The sequence below is a fragment of the Anser brachyrhynchus genome (assembly GCF_964034855.1).
Source record: "Anser brachyrhynchus genome assembly, chromosome: 2".
NCBI classification, from domain to species: Eukaryota; Metazoa; Chordata; class Aves; order Anseriformes; family Anatidae; genus Anser; species Anser brachyrhynchus.
This window is the reverse complement of record NC_137695.1, coordinates 3,492,683-3,516,362: the sequence shown is the minus strand read 5'-3', so window position 1 is coordinate 3,516,362 and position 23,680 is coordinate 3,492,683. Positions and strand designations below refer to the sequence as shown.

Sequence of the window (23,680 nt, the reverse complement as noted above, 5' to 3'; positions counted from 1 at the left end):
TAGGAAGTGGACTTGAACATAGCTGTCATTTTAAATACGGTATTTTTTCTTGTATTTTTATTTATTTATTTTTTTAACTCAATGCAGAAGAGAGCAATGAAATCCTTGACCTCCTCAAGTCAGCGGGACTTTGACCACTGACTTCAGTCAAGTTAGAATTTCAACTGAAAGGTCTGAGCAGCCCTTTGCATTCCTAGTAAATGCAATATTTCGTAGTTATTTCATTCTGTGGCAGAAGTTCGTAATAGTTTAATCAGGCTGTGCATGTTGAAAGGTTTATGAAGAAAATTTTGGCAGAGCTAATTGGTGTCAAAGCAGTGAGAAACTTCACGACCTTCAGGTGCACACCGTGACAGGAGATTGCTTTAGCTGTAAACAGTCTTCCTATTCTGGCTGCTGAAGGATGCTGAAAAGCTTAGGTACTTTCACCTTCTTGCCACACTATAATTTACAAGTTGGCATGTGAAATAATTTTTATGTTCACGAACAAAAAGCACTTATTTATATTTGTGTCACAGGTAGGAGAATCAGGGTTTTCTTAAGCCTATCACCACAGCTCCACTCTGGAATGATATATGTTCACCTCGATCAAAGCTTTTAAAATTACCAAACTGACATACATGTTCCCTTTAAGACTGGAAAAACTCATATTTAAATACATTTTTTTCAAAGATATTCCCTCATACATGTTACCGTGTAATCATTGCCACCAATTCTCCTCACCTACAACAATTCTGATTTTTTTTTTTCTGCTTTTCTTTTGTGTTAAAAATTATGCTTGTATCTGCTCAGCTTTGGGAGAGGTCTTCTGCGCTGATGTGCAGCGTAACAGGCTCACCAACAGTCCCATAGCTGAGGGTTCTTGTGGAAACTTCAGTTTTAAAACTCGACTGTCCGTTGTCTGCCGAGAGCTGGACTTCAGTGCAGAAAGATGGTTTCACTGTAAAGGAGGGACCAGGAGAAGCTGCTGCTGTTGCCGCGTGCACTCCGGGCGTCACCGCCATGCAGGTATCGCTCACGTGGAAAGAGATGTTTGAGGGGCCTACAGATTGCACACCAGTTACTCTAGATGCCGACACGAACATGCCCCCAGGAACATGCTCCTCAAACTTGCTGAAAAATCTTTGCCTGGGCTTGGAAACCACGGGTCTCCCCAGGTTCAGAAGCACTGGTTTTCCAATCGTTGGCTCGTTAATCTCTGTCTGGAGCACAGAGATCTCGCACGGTTTGTCTGCTGTCTGGTTCTGATCATCACACCCGTAGGTCTCGCCTTCTTCGGGAACATAGTCTTCAAGATCCTCCAAAGTTAATACTTTGCCATTGTGGGTTAAGATTTTGCGGTCCCGGGTGCTAATGTCTTCTGTCTGTAGTTCTTCTGGCTCCTCAACTATGACGACATTATCCTCTTCTGGAAGGACATCTGGCACTACTTCGGGTACTCCCTCTTCAACAGGCCAAGATGTGTCTAATTCATCCTCCTCTTCTTTAACCTCGGGGCTCGCTGGTGAGAACAGAAGTTCGTGTTCGTCTGCAGCAGCAGCAGTCTCAAAGCTGAAGATCAAGGGCTCACCCCCGCAGGCAAGCAGTGGGGAATCGACACCTGATCCACAGTGGGCACTCGCTTCCTGTGGGCTGCTCTTTCCTTCAGTTCCGTAATCGATAAATGAATTATTGCCTAGTTGTTCAGACCCACACGGGGAACTTCTGTCCTCGCTGCTGACTTGAGGTCCTTCCTGATCTGTTGCATACACCAGGGGCTGGATGTCAACTTCAGAGAGATTGTCTTTAGGCAAAGAAGATTTTGACTGTTCCACCAGTTTATTGTTGGAATTGTTTGTGTTTGGATCATCATCTGGGGAATGCCTAGGCCTTGAGCTGGGAAAAGTGAATGTTAACACCCCTGAGTCATCTTTTTCTTGTTTTGCTGGAGAAGATCCTCTTTTCCTTGCAGGTTTTGGTGATTTTTTCACCTTGAATTCAATTATTTCTTCTACTTCAACCCATTTGGGCTTTTGCTCTTCTGTCTTGGTCTCTGTGATTTCTCTTGCTGCTGCTCCTTGCCTGTTCTCGGGCTCTGTGACATAAAGCACAGGGACAGCAGACTTCGATGTTGCCTCTTGCTCATGTCTGTGGACAGGCTGCCTGATCTTTGAAACGTAAACTGGCTCTGGAGTTGGCTCCGCTCTCGGAGAGCGGGAAGGTGAATGACCTGAAGAAGAACGGGCAGGAGAAACCCTTCCCCTTTGCCTTGGGCTCTTCACCACAGTGGTTATCGTTTCCTCTCTGATGAGGGAAAGGGTTGAGATGGAGTTGGCAAGAAGACGAGACTTTTTGGGGAGCCACACTCCATCCGCACATGCCATTGTGGATCAAGGTGCTATAGTGGGGTTAGTTTTATGAGCACTCCAGCTTTTGGTGAAGCATGTCATTTTGGAGGGGATACACACACAACACACACACCCACATGCCCATCTCCACTTACTTTCTGAATCAGCCAGAACCTCAGTGCCATTCCCCCGAGGTGGATCCTAGCTCCATTAGCCTCCTTGCGTGCACAAAGACAATGAGTATCTCCAGCTGAGAAATGGTCTTCTGGATGCTGCTATATCTCACGTGCTTGTGTTCACCACCTACTATGCTACTTTGGACCCACATAGCAGTTTCACCCGAAGATTTTAAACACTTGCGTTGTTCACCCTTTTTCTAAGTGTCCTTGGCTAAAATCTGGGCTTCAAACTCAATGGCAAAATGTTCTTTTTTTTTACAGTAGGGTCAGTAGTTTCCTCTTTTTTAATAAGTCTATCATATCTTTATGTTGCTGATTCTTTTGAGACCACACATCTGCCTTTCCACAGGCAGAACAGTTACATTAAGAGGGCATTTGGAAGCCAGGAAAAGGAAGTTAGAACATTTCCTGCAGAAGTCATCTATGTCAAACTATACTCATTTTTACTCTTCATAATACTGTCATTGCAGGCACAGCCTGATCCTACTACCAGCGATTGCCATAGGAATACCAGATCAATCTGGGATGCATGATTGCTATTTCTGAGAGGAATTCTGCTGGTCTTTATATTTTTTGAGGCACCCAAAGCAGTTGGGATTTTTCCGTATCTCTGCAGAGATAAACTGCTTGTGTCAAAACAATATTCTCCTCCCATCCCTGAGCAAACTGACTTTAAATGAGCTATAGGTAAAATTCTATCAATAACTAAAAGCTGGGGACAGGAACACCCAAACTCAGTCTTTAACGTTCATAATTCATATGTTTAACATGCAGTTACTCCTGCAGATATTTTCAGTGTCATTTTTCACATGGAAAAACGTGAAGGCAAAGACAGCGTTTGCTTTGCAAGTGCAAGGAAGCTGATGCTCTTCAGCAGAGGTAGCTAGTTCAGTGGAGCCAAGAGGCAAAACTGATTTTGTTTTTGTACTGAGATTCTCTTCCTACCTCCAAGCAACAGAGACTGGAATAAAAAAATGGAGGTAACTGAAGGATAAAGACAATCGCCTGAGGCAGGAAGGAGTGATTATGAATCAATACGATAGCTTTTTTTTTATTCTTCTGTTTCTCTCTGTTTCCTCCCCAGCCTCAGCAGCTAGTCTGACATGCTGCCTTGAAGGGCTGAAACCAACAGTTCTGCTCTCCAGTCCTCTGTGCTCTGGCTCTTCAGCTGGGACTCAGAGATAGGTGGAAGGAGCCCCTGTGAAAGCAGAGCCTGTTTGTCCTGCTGCACTTGCCTAACCAGCACAGAAGACTAACCAGCTTGAATACCTTGTAGGCTTTCTCATCTACCAATTTGATCTTTGGGGACTGGACTTGTTTTGGTAGTGCCTTCTGCTAATGAGATCAGATTTTTTCCCATGATTATTCTGCCCCTTTGGGGATGAAGTGAAGGTCAGGATTGGATCAGCTACAGTGAAATTTCTTTTCTCCCTGAGCAGCCTTCCAGCCTTCTTTTCTACTGCTTACCTCCTACTGCTTTACTCTTTCCCAAAAGTTATCAGAATTTTTCTGCACCTCTTGTTGGCCTTGTTTGCTGACACTGCAATGCAGAGCCTTCATAATGACCACGGCGCCTTTCTGAATTATGCAAAATTAAGTCCCTTCTATGCAGATGAGAACGAATCCTTTTTGTGTTTGCAATAGACTTTGCTCTACATTGCAAGGTTAAAATGCTTTTTTGGCTCCAGGATTTCCACATACAGATATTGTTCAATCTTGTCTCTGAATTAGCTGTCTATTTATTTCCTGGTTATAGTTTCAAAGCTGCTTCTGTTGCTCTGCTCATTATGTTTCAAAAGATGCAATGTGCCCTTAACAGAGCTGTTCCAAACTTTACTCCATCACTACCCTAGTTCTAGCTGAGGGCCTCCCTGATGGGTTCATGACCCCATCCATTAGCAAAAGGTGGGGGATTTCCATCGGTCTGAGAACCTGCTCACAAAGATACCAACCTTCTTTGGGGCTGCAGCCCTTAATTTAGGAATCACCTCTCGAGTTGGCCAATGCAGTAGCTCATGGAGCAGTTAAAAATTTACAAACCAGCTGAACTGATGGTATTTTGCATTAGTTTGTTTTTATTTAATCAGCCAATATTAATGCTGCTTCTTGTGATCTGAAATTGTAAAGAGGACGGTAAGCTTACTGAGGAGAGATGTGAAATAAAATCATTTTTTCAGCTGACTTACAGGCACAGATATGTAGAAAGATGAGCTTTACTAAGCTTTAGACATGGCCTGTCTGTGGGTGATTAGTTCCTGCTCATGACTTTCTTGGGATGTTTCTGAATGTGATATCAAAAAGTATTTCTCTTTTTTGTTACCCTGTAGATATCTGAACCCTGGCTCTTGAGATGGCATAGGCAGAAGCACCTTCATTTTCTGGTCTTTACAAGGTAAAAAAAAAAAGTAAAATGACTCAAGGTGTTAACTGAACAGATGTGTTCAAGGAAGGGGGCAAAGGCAGACCTCCTTCTTGCCTCTCCTTCCTGTTCTTTGCCAATTTATCAGTTATTCAGGGCAGAAGCTTCTAGGAGCAGGAGGCATGGAGGCATATTTATAAGAATGATCCACTGGCTCCAAAGTGGCTAAATGATGACAACTGACAGTCATCGCAGAAAATAATGCAAGAAACAAAAGGTAAAACAATTGCTTAACCATATTTGAGGTGTCATTTCACACATCCACCTCACCATCTAACAAAATTGTTAAAAAGAAAAAGCATCATGTCCAAGAATCACGAAGCATGTCCAAGTCGATGATTGGTTTTAGCAAAATTATGACTCCGGTGGAAATGCATTTCCCCAAAATATACATTCCACAGTCACCTATGGCCATTAAGACATGGCTTACATTTTTTGAAGGTGCTCTGAAGGCCTAACATAGAAGGACAGTGTACCCCCTCCAGCACACAAGACAATTTTATTTATGTACTTTCTTATGATGCTTATAAACAAGAAGATACTTTAAGATTTCAATGGCTGATGAGCTACTGGTCCACATACAATTGAGAAAGTACTGTTTATTGCTGCAACTAATCTTTATATATTTCAGTATAAATCAGGATCAAAGTAACCAAGAAGCCCAAGGAAAAAAAAAAAAATTCATATTAGAAATAGAGCCAGAGAGGGTAAAAATGTGCAGCTTGTTTCTGCTTTATCATGAAAGGCCTTCCTGAAGAATTTAAACAGGAAGGCAAAATAAAACATTGTAAGCTGTGTTTGTTATGTCTGTACATCTTTTGAGTAGCCAGTTTCCAACGCCTTTTTTTTTTTTTCCAACACTGTGAGTCAGATTCTACATCCTTGAGCCCTTGTGCAACTCCTGAAATAGTCAGTGGAATTTCCTCTCGTATAGTATCCTAAAAAAAATTAGCCCATGCTGTCTAACAGCAACATTGCTTTTTTTTTTTTTTTTTTTGAAGGGGACAGTAAGATTTTTCAGGTTGTCACTTTGTATAACACAAAATACCATGAGATCTGGTGGAACAGGAATGAACACACTTGCATGGCCAATAAACACAAGCTTGTTATTGGATCATGCATAGGCAACAAGGCAAATCACAAATGTTACCAGAAAAAAAAAAAAAAAAAGTCAGCACTTACATGATGATGGTTTTCTTGGGCACTTTAGTCTCTTGTTCAGTGACTACAAAGAAAACAGTATGAACAGCATGGGGTTAAAGAAAGGCAAAAGCTGAAATGATTAAATTAACTTTCCTCAGTTATTCAAAATAAACTGGAGTGAGAAAAACACCTGTACCATCCCATCCATGCTTTCTGTGGTTATTTCCAGCATCACCTTTAATGATTATGACCAAGAATGAGAATTCAGAGTGCTCTCTGCACAGAGTAATTTAGATTTGCAATTAACTATTTCGTTGAGAACAATACCGCAAAAAATGGTTTTTGCTGTTGTGAGATCATGGCATTTTTGTTTGGAAGGGCAAACATAGAAAACAAAGTCGTTGTTTTTTTTTTCCACCCTTTTTTTTTCCTTCCCCTATAATAAGTTAGTGATAGTGTAAGAAACCTGAAACCTGGAAATGTCTTGATATGAAAAACCCTGGAGAGCTGAAATTCTTTAAACTGTGATTTCACTTACTAGAAGAAAAGTTTCCCCCAAACAATAAACAGTTTCCACTGTGGACTAGATGCAAAATCCAAGCTGATAACAATGAAAACTAAAATCATTATCATCAGAACAGAAAATTGGAATAAAAAATTCTCTACCAAGCCCAGAGGGAGCCCTGTAATACACTTATGTCTACTTCTTCAATTTTTTATTTTTTATTTTTTTTTACTTAATTTGCAGATTTTCATGACCCTTGTCCCATAATGAACTAGAATTTCTTGATAACATTTGAAGAGCTAATAGAAATTTTCAGCAGGTTCCCAACTTATCTGCCTGAATGAAATTAAGACACTAAACCAGACTGTTTTGAACATATTCTGATCTACTGAACTTATGCGAGATTGAGAAAAAAACAAGACCAAGCCCCATCTTTTATTTAATAAGTTAGTAAAACTAACTAACTAATAAGTTAGTTAGTTTCTATAAAAATTAATTTAATGTCAAAGTAATTTTTCCAGCAATTGGTTTACAATCTTCCAGCCAGCGTATAATAAATAAGCTCTTGTCTGAACAATTACAAGTGAACTGCAACTCAAAACAAATACATAAAATCTATAAAATCACAAACAGTTTTTGCCCAGGGAGCTTGTAGTGTCTGTGTTATTTGTCATATAACTTACGATTCATGCTGATATTTTTAATAGTGGCCAAAAACTGCATTGCCAGAATATTTAAAATATATTTACAATATTAGATGGAATAGTTGAACCTAATTTTATTTCCACTTTCAAGGAATTTCTTCTGCCGCTAGGTGAAACTGCAAATCCCACGATAATTAAAGAGAATGTTGTGCAAATATTGATGGTAATATCTGACCTAGAGTTTTATGCTTTGTTTGCAGAGCTCTGTCTCATTTATGCGTGTATAAATTTGGAATCATTTCCAACAGAGTCAGGGAAGTTACTATAGAATTAGGTGGGTTTAAAAATAATTCATTTGGAAATAAGAGTTTACTCTTTACTCTGTATCTGCTATGTCAAGGATAAAATTATTTTGAAATGTTCAGATGTGAATGTGAATAGAATATAACTTCTTTACCTACCTATTTAACAATTTTCAAGTATTTTAAAACATCATTTTTTCAATTACGAAATACATCACTCAGTGATGGAAGATGAATTGAAAGCTCAAACAACTTACTGTGCCCAAACTGGAAATTTCCAATGAATATGTAAATCCTTAAACTGATATTGTGGAATTTTTACGTAACGTGACTTTTAGAAAAAGTCATCAAATAATATCATGAGATGAATCCATAAGCAACAAAAGAATCAGTTCTGATGTAAACAGGAAATGAATTAATTTGATTGTACACCTAAACACAGGTGTTTAAGCAATTATTATAACAGCAACCCTATTTAGATAATAATTAAATATATATTTAACAATGTCTGTAAGAAAAATTCCCTTGTAATGTTTACTTTATTACTGTGTGTTCTGGAAGTCCTCCCATATGACATTGATTGCAATACTTCTATCTGCAGCAGATGCTAAGGAATTCAGTATTTCGAGGGTCAGCAGGCCTGGGCATGAGGAAACTGTAAATGGCCTGTAGTAAATAGGCCCTGATGAGCTGCAGTTTAGTGCATAAAACATCTATTTTATACGTGCTATATCCAAGGTGTGAAGGAGGATTTAAGCAATTCTTTGTGAAGGATAGAACCACATGAAAGTAGGATGAGAGAACTTGGGATTCTTTTTCCAAGAGGAAAATATTCTGCATCCGTTTTAGCACCGGATTTATCATTTCAACTTGTTTGATAGCAGTTTAGGAAAACAGCTTTGCAAAGCAGGAGCCCCTGATAAGCAGGTTAAAAGCTGTAAGCATTAGGATCAGCCAGTGCTTCTACAAGACTAGACTCCTCTTTGGTTAATACATTAAATCAGTGACTTATGAGATGAAACATTTAGGCTAAGTCTGAATGAATGTCAGCTTTTGCTGCTCTGAAATGGATGAAAGGTGGTTTCCAATGCAGCCTTCATTACACACTTTAAGTTCTACTTCCTCCACTCACAGAAGCATAAACCTATTTTTCCTGCTGGCATAAACCAGGGGAATGCTTCTCTGCATTCACCCCTCTTCTGCTACATTTCAGAGATAAGCCCACAAGAGAGGATGCACAAAACTGACACGAACTGCTACAGCTAATCTCAAAATGAGCAATTCATGGACACAAAATATTTTCCTAAACTGTGTGAATGAAATGCAAGTGTTTTTCTCTCAGTGTAGAGGGAAAAATGTTTTAGTCCCACAGCAACAGAAAATGCTGTAAAGACAGACTGTGCTCTCTTGCATTTTGCACTGAACACCCCATGGCTGGCACAAAAATGAGATTAACTGACACTGACAACAAATTAAAAATAACAAGATTAATATCTCACCCCAACTGGGGAGCTTTAAAATGTTCAGGGGAACAAACTCATATGCCCTATTTCTTCCAGAAAAGGGTAACACTAGGAGATCTAATGCTCTTCTGCATTTAAAGCAATCTCACATTTGAGAGCCTCAGAATACTTAGCTTTACCTCATAAGAGGGGTATTACCAAAAGCCTAGTACAAAGCAACTAAATAACTTGTCCACAGCTCTGCATGTGAACTAACACAAAACTACAAAGAAATTTCTGTTACCTGTGCTAGATTTTGGGTATTTTTTCTTAAAGGTTTTGCTTATATCCGTTTGACTACCTGATCCCTTCTCCTACTGCTGACTGTCTCACTATACATCCTGGATCTGCCCACCCAGATGAAAAAATCCAACTCTTTTCAGAATCTGGGCTTTTTTTTTCTTGAAAAACAAAGAAAAAAAAAGAACAAGTTAGTGAACCTGAGATGAGTGGATTGCAGTAGTAAGGTGTTAAAAAGGGATGCCAGAGCACATCAGCCCGTGTCAGGTCAGATCTGCTGTATGTAGGTTAAGCAGCGAGGCGGGTGGCCACAAAGCAGACAGTCAACTTGAAGTCAGAGAGACAGATCTTCCAATTACATGTTTTTAAAGTGTCTAAAATTCTCCCAATATCCACAGAAAGAGGGTTTTTAAAGCAACTCTCCGTTGACTTCAGTGAAACAACCAGGTGTAACTGAAGGCAGAAGTCCGCCTTTCAGGCCTGAAGCCTAAATTGCAACTGTTTGCAAGGGGACCCCTTAGTTCAGTGGTTTCCATACTTCTTGAATTTGATCCTTCCAATGGATCTGCAAATTCCCATACCATGAATTTAAACCTAATGACAATAAGTTTGCTTTTAAGATCCCCTAATATGGGTCTGTGGATCATCACTGACTGCAGGCCAGGGCCTGTAAACCACTGTACTAATGGTATCCCAACTTGTAACAGTAGGTTTGGCTCAGTATAATAAACAGTACAGAAAAGGCAGGAGAATAACAACTAAAATAATTGCAATTAAAGGCTCTTGGGTGCCTCAGGAGGCTCTGGTAATAGACATTTCACAGAACCAACAAAAAATCAGGTAGAATGTAGACCCACCGTGCAGGTGAGCTAGGAAACAGACGCAGTTATCTATTTTCTAATGTAATAATACCGCACAGCAGTAATGTAGTCCTCTTGGTGAAGTTAGAAATAATCCCATTTTCACAAGTAGGAAGGATTGTAAGGATGGAAAGAGAAAGCCTTCATGAGATCCATCCATCCTCCTGTTCTTTGCCAGATGAGCTTGATTTTTCAATAGGTAGATCAAAGATGGTTATTGATTCCCAGGAAAGCAATGAATTCCCTCCTCGTTCAAGTGCATTGTGCTAAATTCACCCTGATACGATCCTGCTCAGAACAGTAATAATGCTCCATGGCTGAGCCTGCTTTTTGCTCCAGTTGGCCTGGGGCAGCTCTCGCTGTTTCTCCATGGAGGTGACTCAGGGAACTATTTCCTTCCCTATTACCAACCTCAGGCAATTGCACATCATGGACCAAAAACAATCTCATGATAATATTTCTGGAGCTTTCAGGCAAGCTCCAATTATATTTCTTCAACCAAACCCATAAAATCTGTTTGTTTATGACTGTGGGGATGACACATTACATGACTAATTCAGGGCTGAACACACACATTTGTAACCCCATGAGCTGAACAATGCTTCACAACACTTGTGAAGAGTTTTTACTTGTTTTACAACTCTTGTTTGTTTTTATATCTTCTCCCTTGGCACAATGGAACTTCATGAAGATATGCCACCCTAACAGTAATTTATTTCTGTTCCTCTACATGCTGCATATAAATTATTTTTCTCTCTTTATGCCTCAACAAGGACAAAGCATTAAAGTACTTCAAGGTTTATGCTACTGAAACAATTCTAGTGTAACTACAGTAATACCATTTTCCCTGCAATGTTGTTGAATGATTTGATGGTACTCTGGTTAAGGACCATAAGAAAAGCAAACATAAAACCAAAACAAGTGAGTACATAGATCTGGATACTACTCTTAATGGCCTAGTGTGGCTGAATCCTCATAGTGTAGCAATACATTATCAGCCCCTACAGAGGGCTGACCCCAAGGTCCATCCAGACCAGGCTCCTGTCTCAGACAGGACCAGCAGAAACCTGGGGAAAATTATAAGAAAATAGGAGAGTGGAGTGCCATTTTCCCAAACTGGTCAATTTGCTGCTCAGAAGTTTCTTCATTCAGGTCTTTGCATTTGATGGCTCTCACTTGAATGTTGATAACACTTATCCCATGTCAAAAGCACATTTGAACCTCTGTTCTAATGAGTTAATGTGAAAACACTGACAATGAGGAAAGAAGGTTCTACAGTTGTTGGCAAACCTTTGGCTTTTGTTGGCCATTTCTCCTCTAACTGCATCTGAAACAGTTCTCTGACACCAACGCTTGCTGGCATGGAATGGCCTATGCCTATCCTAGTCCTCTCTCTTGCCCTCCAAAACAGTAAACCATTTACTATGTATTATAAATTGTCCCTTGGCTGTATTATCTCCTGAACTACTGCTGGGAGCTCTTCTGAAGAGACAGCATGGTTGGAGCATGTCAAGACAGCCAAGGACATGTATGAAAAACCAATTCCAGATGCTGGGAAATGTGCCATACTCACATATAGCCACTGATCTAAACTCATTCACAATAGGTTTACAATAAGCATGCCTGACATACTGCTTGTGGGAATTCCTTTAGTACATAGGTAACTACAAGAAGTCACTTCCTAAATGTATTAAGAAATAGATGCATTATTGGATAGGTGTAAGATCAGCCCATATCACCCTACTTATACAGATAAAAGATACAGGGAAAAAAAAAAAAAAGATTCTATGACTGTGTGATGTTTAATACCTGAACAGTCCTAGCTAACAGGAGAACTAAATTGTTCGTGACATACTGCTGTCAGTTTTGCTTTCTTAATCATTCCAGAAGCTTTTCAGTACTATTTCAAGAAACAATCACAATACATCTGCAGCTTTACTTACTGGCCGCTGTTTTTTTCTCAGTAATATATAACTCATGTTCTGCCAGGCTGACATATGTTTTCAAGTACTGCAACAGGAATAGAAACATTTTTCTTGCGCTAACAGTTCTGTGACATACCCTTCATTTACTCCTCCTTTTTCATATAATGCATTTATGAACATTATATGATGAAGTTGACTTGCCAGATATGGAAATCAACAGATGGTGATGGGTATAGAGCTGAGCCGCAGTATACCCATGTACATCTTGATAGACATACACAGACATGTACACCAATAATCAACATGGATAAGATTGCAAATATATTTGAACCTCGATGAGATTGTTTTGGAGTAGTTCACTGGCATACTTACAGAGCTGGACAAGGATCATACCTTCTATGGTAATGGCTTGGTCTCCTCTCCTCTCCTGAGTCAGGGCTGCAGCAGTGTGATGGTAAAGTTCTGCTCCGCTTTTTGCTGACCCTAATCTGTTCACCAGCTGGAGAGAATTATGCAGTACTGAATAAAATGCAGGGTGTTTTTATAATACAAAATCTTTCTATACTGTGTTACAAATGCATCACAATTACATGACAACAGAAAGAGATGAATTTGTGACCCCAGACCTAAGCTACAGTTTCAATGAACACATGCTGCTCAGTGAGTCCATTATAATGTTTTACTGCGAATGACTCACACAGACAAGCTATGGCCAAACAGCTAGCTTAGTTGCTTGTTGTTTGATCTGTGACTTGGTCCTAACGTGACTCTGTCTTTATCAAGAGACATGAATTCCTGTCATATGCCATTTAAGAGGTAGTTAAGCAGTTGCTGTTTTCTGTTTATCTTCCATTAATCCACTCAATCTTACTCAACCAAGTGAATACTGGATCTTGGAATCTTAGCTAAATGGCAAATGCAACGTAATGTGATTTTGCTAAAATTCTAACAGAAAACTATAAATTATATAGATCACATTAAAAATTATGCGGAATAACTGTGAGGTTGCTGTGAGCTGAACTGTGTACAATTTTATTGCTGAGTCCTGAGAGTTTATTACTCTTTTATTACAGTGAATGCACAGACTATGACTAATTTTTAGAGAATGTTTTACAGCACATTTGTTCTAATTTTGTTAGATACTTCCCATATACGCTTAGTAAATAAGCAGGAATGTCAGTGCTTTCCAATTCTATTTAAACTTTACTTCTTACTCTTGGATTTGTAGTGGCATGAGTATGTTCTAATTTAAAGATGGACCAGAAACAAAACATCATGTCAGAACGATCCTAGACTTTACAAGATGTAGCTCTAGAGATCTGGATTTAAGCTCTAGAATAAGCTCACCCTATTATTATTTGAACAACCAAACTCTCAGGTCAGAATATTCTGAAGCTTCACAATTCAGATCTAGTTAGGGAGAATCTGACTTGTATAAACTTTTTTGATATGGCATGTAGCAACAATTGCTCAGCCACTAATTTCATGCAATGGATCTCAGTAAAATGAATTCTACAATCTATGTCGTGTCAGACAGCAGATCTCTCACTCTGAACTTACTTCACATTCATAGTGTCCCATATCTTCATTGGAAGGGTTCTTGACCACCAGGACTAGAATGCCACTCCGTGGTTCACTGAATGTCTGGTATTTACTTGTGTCCTTCAACAGTACACCATCTTTGTACCATCTGTATGTGAAAAACATTGAATATAAGCCAGGAAAAATAGGCAAGTTCCCAGCTCACTGATCCATCTATCAGATCAGGGGGCAAACAGCTCAGAAGATAACCATTAGACAAAAGCTTGTTTCATAGAAGACAGGTCTACAGGTAGGTAGATCACACATGGATGCTGAACTGCACAAGTTTCTGAGATCCTTCTCAAGACACCTCATCAGCCAATGTAGGGAAAAGAACTTCTAATCATGAGAAGCTATCCTGAGCTTTCTATCTGAACACCCCAGACGGGTTGCTTAATTTAAGTGTAGAGTAGGGAGGATAAAGGAATGATAAAAGGGCATTAGATCTTATATATAAGTATTAAGTATTTCTTTTCAGATTCTAGAGAGAAAAAAAAATATTGAGAAGCTCAGGAAAGGTGGGATCAGGAAGAGCCGGCATTGGGATGGCAATGAGGTGGAAAACACAGAGAAGAAAGGGTCATAACCTGGAAAAAAAAAAAGCAAAGAGACTCTTCTGGCCATGCAAAATGGGAAAACAGGATTTGTCCCAAAGCTACGTGAAGAACTGACCTGACTTGAGGCCTAGGTGCTCCTTCGATAGTACAGGTAAACTGAGCATCTTCACCCTCGACAAAATAAGCATTTCTAACCTTGTTCACAAACCGTGGTGGCACTGCAAGGCAAGGATAAATGTAGTTAACAGGTGGAAATATGATAACTCCCTAACAGATACAAAGGATGTATCCCTGACAACATAACTAATGATTTCTGCACACAAAACACTAAAAGAGACAGTTTTTTACCTGAGAACAATTCACGACCACTGTAGCATCAAAGAAAAAGCATTACCCATTACATGCTATACAGAACTTCTGGAATGTCTTAATGTTCCTGTTTATGGCATTATATAGAAGACCTCTTTGAAACAATGTATCTGTGCAGCTCTTTACCTTGAACAAGGATCTTTCCTAAGGTACTGGCATTTCCAGCGGGACTGGAAGCAAAGCACATGTACTGTCCTGAGTCAACACCTGTTAGGTTGTCCAAGATCAACGTACAGGAACCATCGGGATCTTCTATTATAATGTGATGGGGATCCACCTCCACTGGCTTTCCATCTTAAAGATAAAGGGAAAAAAGTCCCTGTAAATTGTTTAGTATGTTTAATTACATTTTCTCCTTGGGAATTTCATTCAACACTTCCACTTCAGAGGACTGAGAGCTGTGTTTGCTCTTTCAGCACCTGATAGTAGTAGCTGAAGAATGAGGTCTTCATCTTCCTCCATCTGTCTACAAAACAACTGGTAGGTAAATCACTGTTTGAGCATGTTGTTCATCATCAATCCTCATTTAAAAATGAAATTCTCCCACAGTACGTGTCGTGTAGTTATAGCTCTTATTTGCTATCCAAAGGACCACTTCCAAAGTAACCGTAAGCATGCAGAACAAATCTTTAAATAATATTAAGTTATAGCAAAGTTGTTTCCTCTGCAATATAGCAATGCTAGGGAAAAAGAGTGTGTCCACAGAGCTGCCTGTGCCATGACACAGAAATGCCTGAGCTAGTACAAACAGGTTGTTCATTTCCTAGAAATTGTTTCACTGCAACAAGATGTAGCTTTACACAGACTAAAAGACAAACTTGAAAAGCAGGGTATATTAACTCTCAGGAAGATCTGTATTACCTGCATCTGGGTTGTTTAGTAGCTAACAGTAAGGCTAGAATGGGGTATCTCTAGGTGATTAGCTTTCATATTACCCACTGACAGCTTAACACAGAGCAATGTACACAGAAAAGAAGGCTGGAGTATGCATTCTGTGACTTGCTTCTCATACCTTTGTACCAGCTGACAGATGGCTTGGGAGCTCCTGTAACTTTGCAAGCCAGCTTGACCGTCTCTCCCAGCTCAGCTGTACAGTCTGCCAGTTCTTCCTCAAAGTCTGGAGGTACTGAAACATCAGAATAAGAATGTTAGTCCCAAGGAGGATAGAATGTCTGTAGGACAGCTGCTACAAGGTAAGATAACAGGCATAATTTCTGCAGTTCTGTGAGGTTCAGATGGAAAGCTGAATAAGAAATTTTAGCAGCTAGTGACTTTCAAGGCAAAATGCTGTCCTTGCTTATTTGAGAATAAACTGAGTCTGACAAATGTCCTTTGTTGGCAATAAAGATGAACAATAAAAAAAATGTGAATTTGCTGCTGATGTGGAAGTATTTTAGACCATGATTTTAATAAGCACATCCATTATTCAGACACCACACTGCTGCAACAGGTAAAACAATTCCCCCAATTAAAATACACCCTTGAAATTAAAACTAGTATTCTGTTGGTCTCCATATAGCAAATCTATATTTATTAAGATACTTTTATTTTGACTTATTCCTACCACACAAAACTATATAGTTTGTTCTGATAGTCTTTTTCATTAGAACACCTCACTAAAAGCACAGCAATAAACGGCCAGGACTTGTTTTCAATGTATATACATGGAAAACAACTATGTTCTGGCATTTTAAGATGACAAATTTCCTTGCTGTAAAGCGCACCATTTTTGACTTATAGCTGGACAATAAATATCTAATATCCCTGCTGACAGATTTTGTGGATTGGAAACTGGTAGAATATTAAATAACAGTGAGGACAAAACGACTTGAATGACAAGATAAAAATCCAAAGCAAATCTACATGACCAGGTACAACAATGTAAGCCAGAAGTCTAGGGTGGAGGATTTGATACCCAGGAAAGTCACAGGTGGCTTTATACTGATATCAGCAAGTCTCTGGTCTAAATCTTGAGATTCTTTCTAGAAATTTTAATAATGTTTGTCTGTCCTCCAGAGATGCACATTTTCTGGGCTATTGTAATGGAAAATGACATTCTCTGTTCTTTGACAAGGACATCCAAATATGAAGACAGAGAACTGAGCAACCACCTCAGCCTCTGACTCTGACCCTCCATCAGAGGGAACCCACATAACAGGTATCAGTTGAAATGGCCAGGGACCATGTGGGAGCACTGTCACATAAATTTAATCACTTTGATGGTATACAGTCTTGGTTCTCCTGATGACAAATGGAGAGAGTCATAAACCATGGTCCCATCCTGATAACATTGCCTACCCCAGTTCAGGCAAAAGACCTAACACAGCTATAATCATTCCAGATAAAGCTTATTGCTTGCAGTCATGTGAGTGGTCACTTAGAGCAGTGATGTGACTGTGGGAAACCTCTAACCCTAATTCAGTTCAAGAGCTGGCATGTGACCCTAGATGATTTCTATCTGTCCCAACAATAAAATCTTCCTGAATCAGGGAGCCACCCCAAAGCAAGCAGTAGGAGGTCTGGGCTATCCTGGGCCATACTCACCCCAGACAGGCTGGCTGATTCGCTGCTGTATGCCACAGATCTCCTTCACCCAGGAGTTCTTGATGTTCACTGTACGCGCCTGAAGGAGGTACTTGCGGACTGAATCTTCCCGTTCGTGCCAGATCTCAAACGCACGGTCATCCCCTTCCACGATGTCGTTCACATCGATGTTGTTCAGCTGCATTACAGAAGGAACACAAGAAAGTCAACACAAATTCTTTGTTCTTCTACCTAGGGTTGAATTTCAGCCAGAACCTTCCCCAAATCTGAAATCCCACAGTATAGCCCAGTTCAGATCTGGACCTAGCATTTGTGAAACAGAAAGTAAAGGTTTTAGTAAAGGTCAAAAACCTTCAGTAAAGGTTTTAAATGAAAGCAACTACTAACCATCAGCACATCTCCTGTTGCCAGTGTGTACCCTCTTCCACGGGTGTTAGTTATGTCATTCCCATTAAAGCATATTAGATGCTCTAACAGTAAAATGGGAAACAAAGATAATTTACACTGCTTTTAAAGATTTGTCAGACTGTATGCAACGTGGCTTTGGTTGAACAGCAGTCAAGGCCACTTTGCAACCCTTTCCCTTGTATACCTGGCTTTTGGATACCAAACAAACATTCTCCTGTGAGTAATTATTACATTTCAGAAAAATAACATCCAGCATTAAAGCGTATCCCTAGATGGGATACAAAACTGCCCTATGGTGCAGTGCTGTTGGGCTGACAACAACACCTGGGAATAGCACAATTAGGGACTACATGAAAAGAAATTAAAGAGCAGGCACTCTCTAGACAAAATATCCTTTTCTTCTTGGAAAATAAATTTTGCTTGTAAATATCCATGAGAACAGAGATAAGGACTTTCGGAAGGCCCCAGCTGCACTTAGTCAAGAAATCCACACGGCTTTTTGTTTTCTTGTTTATTTGTCTTTTACTGGAGTTCAGTATCTATTGCCTGAGTTCAGTATCTAATGCTCTTTCTGTGACTTCTTGCAGTTTTAATCTGAGCCCTGAATATCTGAAGATGAGACAGACAAATGTCTTGAACTTTTCATTTCTAAACAGGAATTGCTTTCAGAAAAGGTTGCAAGCAGTAAGAGAACCACTGGGATTGTGCCATTTGACAAAAAAAAAAAAACCACATTTTCTCCAATTTAATTCCACCGCAACAGACTGCCAAAACCAAAGACCACATTCTAGCAAGTACTCTAGAGAACGCCCAAACTAAAATCAATATCACACACTTTTGCAGTTAACTCAGTGAGATAACAATGAAGTATAAACACTTGTATGTGTAAATCTCATTGACGCACAGTAAAAATCCACCCATGCTTCTGGTGGCTTCGGGCAGATCTCTAACAGGGCTCACAGAGAGACTTTTGGGACAGACAGATTTTACTTGTGCTTCAAAGGCTTTCAGAAACAAAGGAAGAGCTCAAAAGGATTTGTGAAACATCCTGGTTTTAGATGATGAGAAGCTGGACATAAATGTGAAGTTCTCAACGACAGAGAAATGCTGTAGGTGAGGATGTAGTGATCAGACCTTCATGATGTTCTTGAAGATGTAGCTGTAGGTGTCCGTCTTTGTGTCTCGTTTTGGTTTGCAGATCACAATGTAATTCTTGAACAGGAACACATGTCTTTTGTGTCCTTTCCATGCCATTCTAGCTCCTGGAGCTCCTTCCCACACAATGAAATGGCCCTGATAGGAAAAATAAGAAAGAGCACATAGTGGTAACTCTGCAATAATTACTATGGTGATATCTCACCATCATTTTTCAGCAACAAGATAACAAATGTTTACTGTTATATCCACATCTTATGCACTGTTGTTTTATTACAGCATAGTAGATTGCTTCTTATGCTGATGGCAATGAATCAGACTGACACAGTGGTTGTCATTACATTGTCCTTCAAGTGATGCTATGTGTGTGACGGATTTACATGACAAGGGCTTGGTAGCAGGGGGGCTGCAGGTGTGGCCTCTGTGAGCAAAGCCGAGGAACTGTCCCATGTCAGAGCAGAGCCAGCTCCAGATGGATCCAAAAGGGACCCACCGCTGGCCAGAGCCAAGCCAGAAGTTCCCCTGCAGCCTGTGGAGAGGCCCCTGGTGGAGCAGGCTGTCCCCCTGCAGCCCACGGGTCCCACACGGAGCAGATCTCCACGCTGCAGCCCGTGGAGGAGCCCCCGGTGGAGCAGGTGGATGTGGCCTGGAGGAGGCTGCGGCCCACGGAGAGCCCCCGCAGGAGCAGGCCCCGGGCCGGAGCTGCAGCCCGTGGAGAGGAGCCCCCGCAGGAGCAGGGGGTCTGGGGGGAGCTGCCGCCCGTGGGGGACCCGTGCTGGAGCAGTTTGCTCCTGGGGGATGGACCCCGTGGTACGGAGCCGTGTGGGAGCAGGTCTTGAAGAGCTGCTGCCTGTGGGCAGCCCCCGCAGGCTCAGTTCGGGAAGGACGGCATCCCGTGGGAGGGACCCCGCGTGGAGCAGGGTCCTTATCTCAACCCTTGAGCCCTTTCCATCGTATTTTCTCCCCCTTTTCCTTTGAGAAGGGCGAGTGAGAGAGCAGTTATGGTGGTGTTCAGCTGCCCAGCAGGGTAAAACCACCACTATGTGTTGTTAGATACACTTCACCAGTACTAATGCTGATAGAGAATTATATCCTGTGTGTTATGAGGGTGCTTTATATGCTTATTTTATCTCCTTCATCAGAGAAAGATAGTCATTTTATATATCTTCACTAGCAGCTCAGTTAGTGGTTCCCCCCAGCATTAGGGAGAAGCGAGCACACTTGGGCTGTGATTCACTGGACTCTTTTTATCGAATGACTGAATGTGAATAGCTGGATTCTACCAGATGGTCTCACAATCACTGTAATTTTGCCTTACAGCCTTGCTCCGTAGAACAGTGATTCCTGTGCAAGAGAGGAGATACAACGAGACAGAGTGAGTGACTTGCCCAGCATAACACAGACAGAAATTCCAGTTACCTGTCGGATAGGTTCACCAAGGCTTTCCAAAGTCCCTGGGTAATTCTCAATGAGTGAGACATGAAGGTTGTTTTCTGCTCTTCGGGTGAGTGCTGACACAATGGCGTAAGCCTGCTCCAGCAAAGTACAATTTTGGCTATTTCTTGCTTTGTTTCGGATTAATTCCTGTAGATGAATGATGCAAATGTTACTGTGTGGTCAGAATAAAAAAAGTGCATTTCCTCCAGAAAATAAGTTTCCCAAGTATCTGTTCCAGCTCCTTCATCTGAACAACATTTATCCTATTCTTTCACATTGCACTGCTTAGCCACCAAAGTCTTTGCTTTCCAACCCGTTCTGCAGCCTCACTGACTACCCAGTCTGGCTTTTCCTTTTATCAACTGTAATTAAACAAAGATGAAGTTGCAGCAAATACCAGACATGCTTCAGTGATGGAAAACAAAACAATAAACAAAACAAACACCAAAGCAATCGTAAATGTATCCATTGTGTTTTTCTTGTGCTTATCCTGACAATACCATGAGGCAAGCAATTCATGGGACAATGCTAAACTAAGAGTAGATATTAGATATAAATACGAAAGGATGGAAAAAGTATAAAAGGGCAGTTATCTTTTTGCTCTCACGTTTGTTCATGTGTCTCTCTTTTATCACTGAAGGCATGGGAAGCACACATGCTTACCGTCTGTTCCAAGACATCCTTAAAATCTTGATGTCTGTGTGCTGGCAGGTGTTTAAAATTAGAAAATTAATTTGACCCTTCTTCAAACTATCCACACTGCTTACTCACTTCTGCAAGGCTAAAATAAATAATTTTTTGGCCAGACAAGTTTCTTTCTGGATACTGTTGTGCTACTTCCCATGAAAAATACTACAGAAAAATGTTGTTTTGAAGCTTTTTCCTGAGGTCTTGGCTAGAACCTAAGATAGCAGGACAGATGAAAATTTGAAAGCTGAAATATTTCAGGACAGCAGAGTAGGGAAGTGGGGAAAAGCTTTTCAAAAACAGAAATTTCATCGTACTATAATGTCAATACAAAACACAATGAGGTAAACTGGTAATTCGATGTCTTGAACATTGGAAATTGCTTATATTTATAACAAAACTGTTGCTCAGTGCAACGCAAATTCTCACTTGTCATGGATATATACATACATTTATCCACATATATACATATATACGTATATATGCATCTACTTAAATTTAATTCAGATAAAGCTTGCTGAACATTATGGTGTTGGAGACAGTGAACCTCCATCTGGATTTACAATTACAAAACTATTCAGGGAGCATCATCACCGGTAATGTTTACTGCCTTAACTTACTCAATCAGTTTTTGACAGTAGTTACATCAGGATGAAGCCAAGAAACATGAAATAAAAATGTTTTTTCCCCCACGGGTTGCACAAAGCAGAATATAAACCTATCAGAAATAAGCATATAATAAAGCCTCTTCACCTTGATAATAGTCTGATACTGCTGGATCCTGTTTATGGGTTTTTCCAGATAGTGCTGCAGTGGTGGGATAAGTGGATGTGACGGATCTTCATTAGTTAAAATTTCATCTGTGTATCTCTGAAAAAAAGTACATAGAAGAAAAAGAGAAAATATTGTTATAAACAGCAATAGAAAGGATTACTCCCTTAAAAATGCTCATATGGTACCCTTTCGTAGACCTAACTCACTAAGCCAAAATTGGATAGCTCTACCACTCTGATATGTAAATATGTTCACATATCCATTGTGTCTACCAGGGAGAACTAGCGAGTGAATGCAAAGTATCATACGTAGCCATGGTTTCACTCCAAAATATTTAATAATTCTTTTCAGGATCACAGTTGTAATTAATAACTACATTTCATGACGCAGTGGGTTATAGAATGCACATTCAGCAGGTACTTTGGTTACTGTTTACCTTGTAGAAATCCTGGACAGCTTTGCTTACAACAATCGACTCAGCCTGTACCCGCCCCACCAGGTACTGGATGTACTTATCAAATTCTGCCTCATGTTTAATAAAGCACATGGCCACGTCATCATCAGTGTCACATTTCTGTAGGCCTCGGAGGAAGACACTGTGGAAGCAAACAAAAAAAGACACCTGAGGAGAAGGTGATGGATTGAGGCTAGAACTCAGCCCCAGCAGCCAGACCTTTAGATCAGGCACAATCTCAGATTAACACAATTAAGTTATCTTAAAAGTAAGCTGGATGCATGGAGTCTTGAAGCATTGAGGGGTATCTTGGAGTCCCAGCCCTGTGCTCTGACTTAAGCTATGCCATCATCTCTCATCCCAAAAGGTTTATTAGTTTCCTTGCACCTTGGCACTGCCTATGCTCCACATCCTTCACAGTAACCATAACTACTCTATCTCTGACATCATGTGAGCCACTCTTTGGTCTCAAATGACAGCTCATGAGAATGCCTACCTGGAATGGAAGCGAGCAATGTCATCAATATTTCTGAAGATGGTGGATTTCTGACTGGCAACAGCTCCTGGGACATTGGGACAGACCTCAGTGTACTTAAGGTGATGAGTCTGGAGGAACTGTAGATCCTGAATGTAGTCCTCTTCTGAGATCAATAGTTCTTGAATAAGAACACTGAGGGGAAGACAAACAGGCAAAAAGAAAGAGCAATCATCACAATTATGCTCAACATGTTAAAAGACTTTTAGGCTCTAATGAAGAGATACTTGATCAGAGTAATAGACTCCCTGGAGTGTGTTGACTAGATCCTCTCTGACCATAAAGGGAACTTGGACAACCTCACTCATGGTGTGACAACTACCTCTACCTTACAGATATCCACTGTTAGGGCAGATGAAACAGAACATGAGTGATAAAAGGATTTATGTAAAGTAGACAGCAGCAATTTCATTGTCACATTATGTTACCAAGAAAGCAAATATCTCTGTGACTGCACATTCAGTAGAGTGCTGCTCTACAGGAGAGTAACACAAGGTTGTAGCTGGTCTTCTGAGGGAGCTTTCACTGTTTTTAGACATCATCCTCACATATATGCACCCTAAAGGACGGAAGTACCAAATTTTAAGGTGTTTTGTTTGTTTTGTGAAATAACCACCAGCATTCCATCACTAAAATCCTCCTATCCTCCTTTCAAGTCACCCAATGTGATTTAGATTGCCTGGATTTCTCCTTGGCTGAAAATGGCAAAAACCAATCAAACTTCAAACATTGTAAGTCTTAGAAAGTGTAGGTATCAGACCTCAGAGGAACAAAAAAGGCAACTCTGGCAGAAGGTACCTCAATACCAATATTCATGTTAGTTCAAAAACCAGCAAGATTCAAAGTTGCAAAAAACAAATGGCAAGACCTTACCTTAGCTTCCTTTTATATTCGTCCTCAGAAACAAATTCTCCAGGAAACTCGGGAACTTCTGTTGATCCCCACTCTGGTGACAACTAAAATAGAAGAATAAAGAAATATATTCTCTTAAGTTAACAGTCCTTTTATCAGCACACACTGAGAAATATCCCTCGTGTGTTCACAGTCACTTTCAATAATTTCTAAAGCAGCAGTGTGAAATTTCTTTCTTGTTGGAAGATGATTAGGTCTTTCAAACCTAGGCACACCTGCAC

General features: G+C 40.3%; 1 protein-coding gene across 1 annotated transcript in view; it reads right to left on the bottom strand.

The window, feature by feature from the left end:
• OBSCN (obscurin, cytoskeletal calmodulin and titin-interacting RhoGEF) overlaps nucleotides 1–23,680 on the bottom strand; it is a gene marked incomplete at its 5' end in the record, with an annotated part of 184,638 nt that overhangs the window by 33,339 nt on the left and 127,619 nt on the right. The window contains 12 exons of the mRNA XM_080579536.1: nucleotides 12,419–12,545; nucleotides 13,607–13,736; nucleotides 14,300–14,402; nucleotides 14,680–14,847; nucleotides 15,566–15,679; nucleotides 17,098–17,275; nucleotides 18,640–18,798; nucleotides 20,080–20,244; nucleotides 21,538–21,654; nucleotides 21,995–22,154; nucleotides 22,509–22,682; nucleotides 23,421–23,503. Of these exons, the coding sequence (XP_080435662.1) occupies nucleotides 12,419–12,545; nucleotides 13,607–13,736; nucleotides 14,300–14,402; nucleotides 14,680–14,847; nucleotides 15,566–15,679; nucleotides 17,098–17,275; nucleotides 18,640–18,798; nucleotides 20,080–20,244; nucleotides 21,538–21,654; nucleotides 21,995–22,154; nucleotides 22,509–22,682; nucleotides 23,421–23,503 (1,678 nt within the window). The remainder of the gene's footprint in view (nucleotides 1–12,418; nucleotides 12,546–13,606; nucleotides 13,737–14,299; nucleotides 14,403–14,679; nucleotides 14,848–15,565; nucleotides 15,680–17,097; nucleotides 17,276–18,639; nucleotides 18,799–20,079; nucleotides 20,245–21,537; nucleotides 21,655–21,994; nucleotides 22,155–22,508; nucleotides 22,683–23,420; nucleotides 23,504–23,680) is intronic.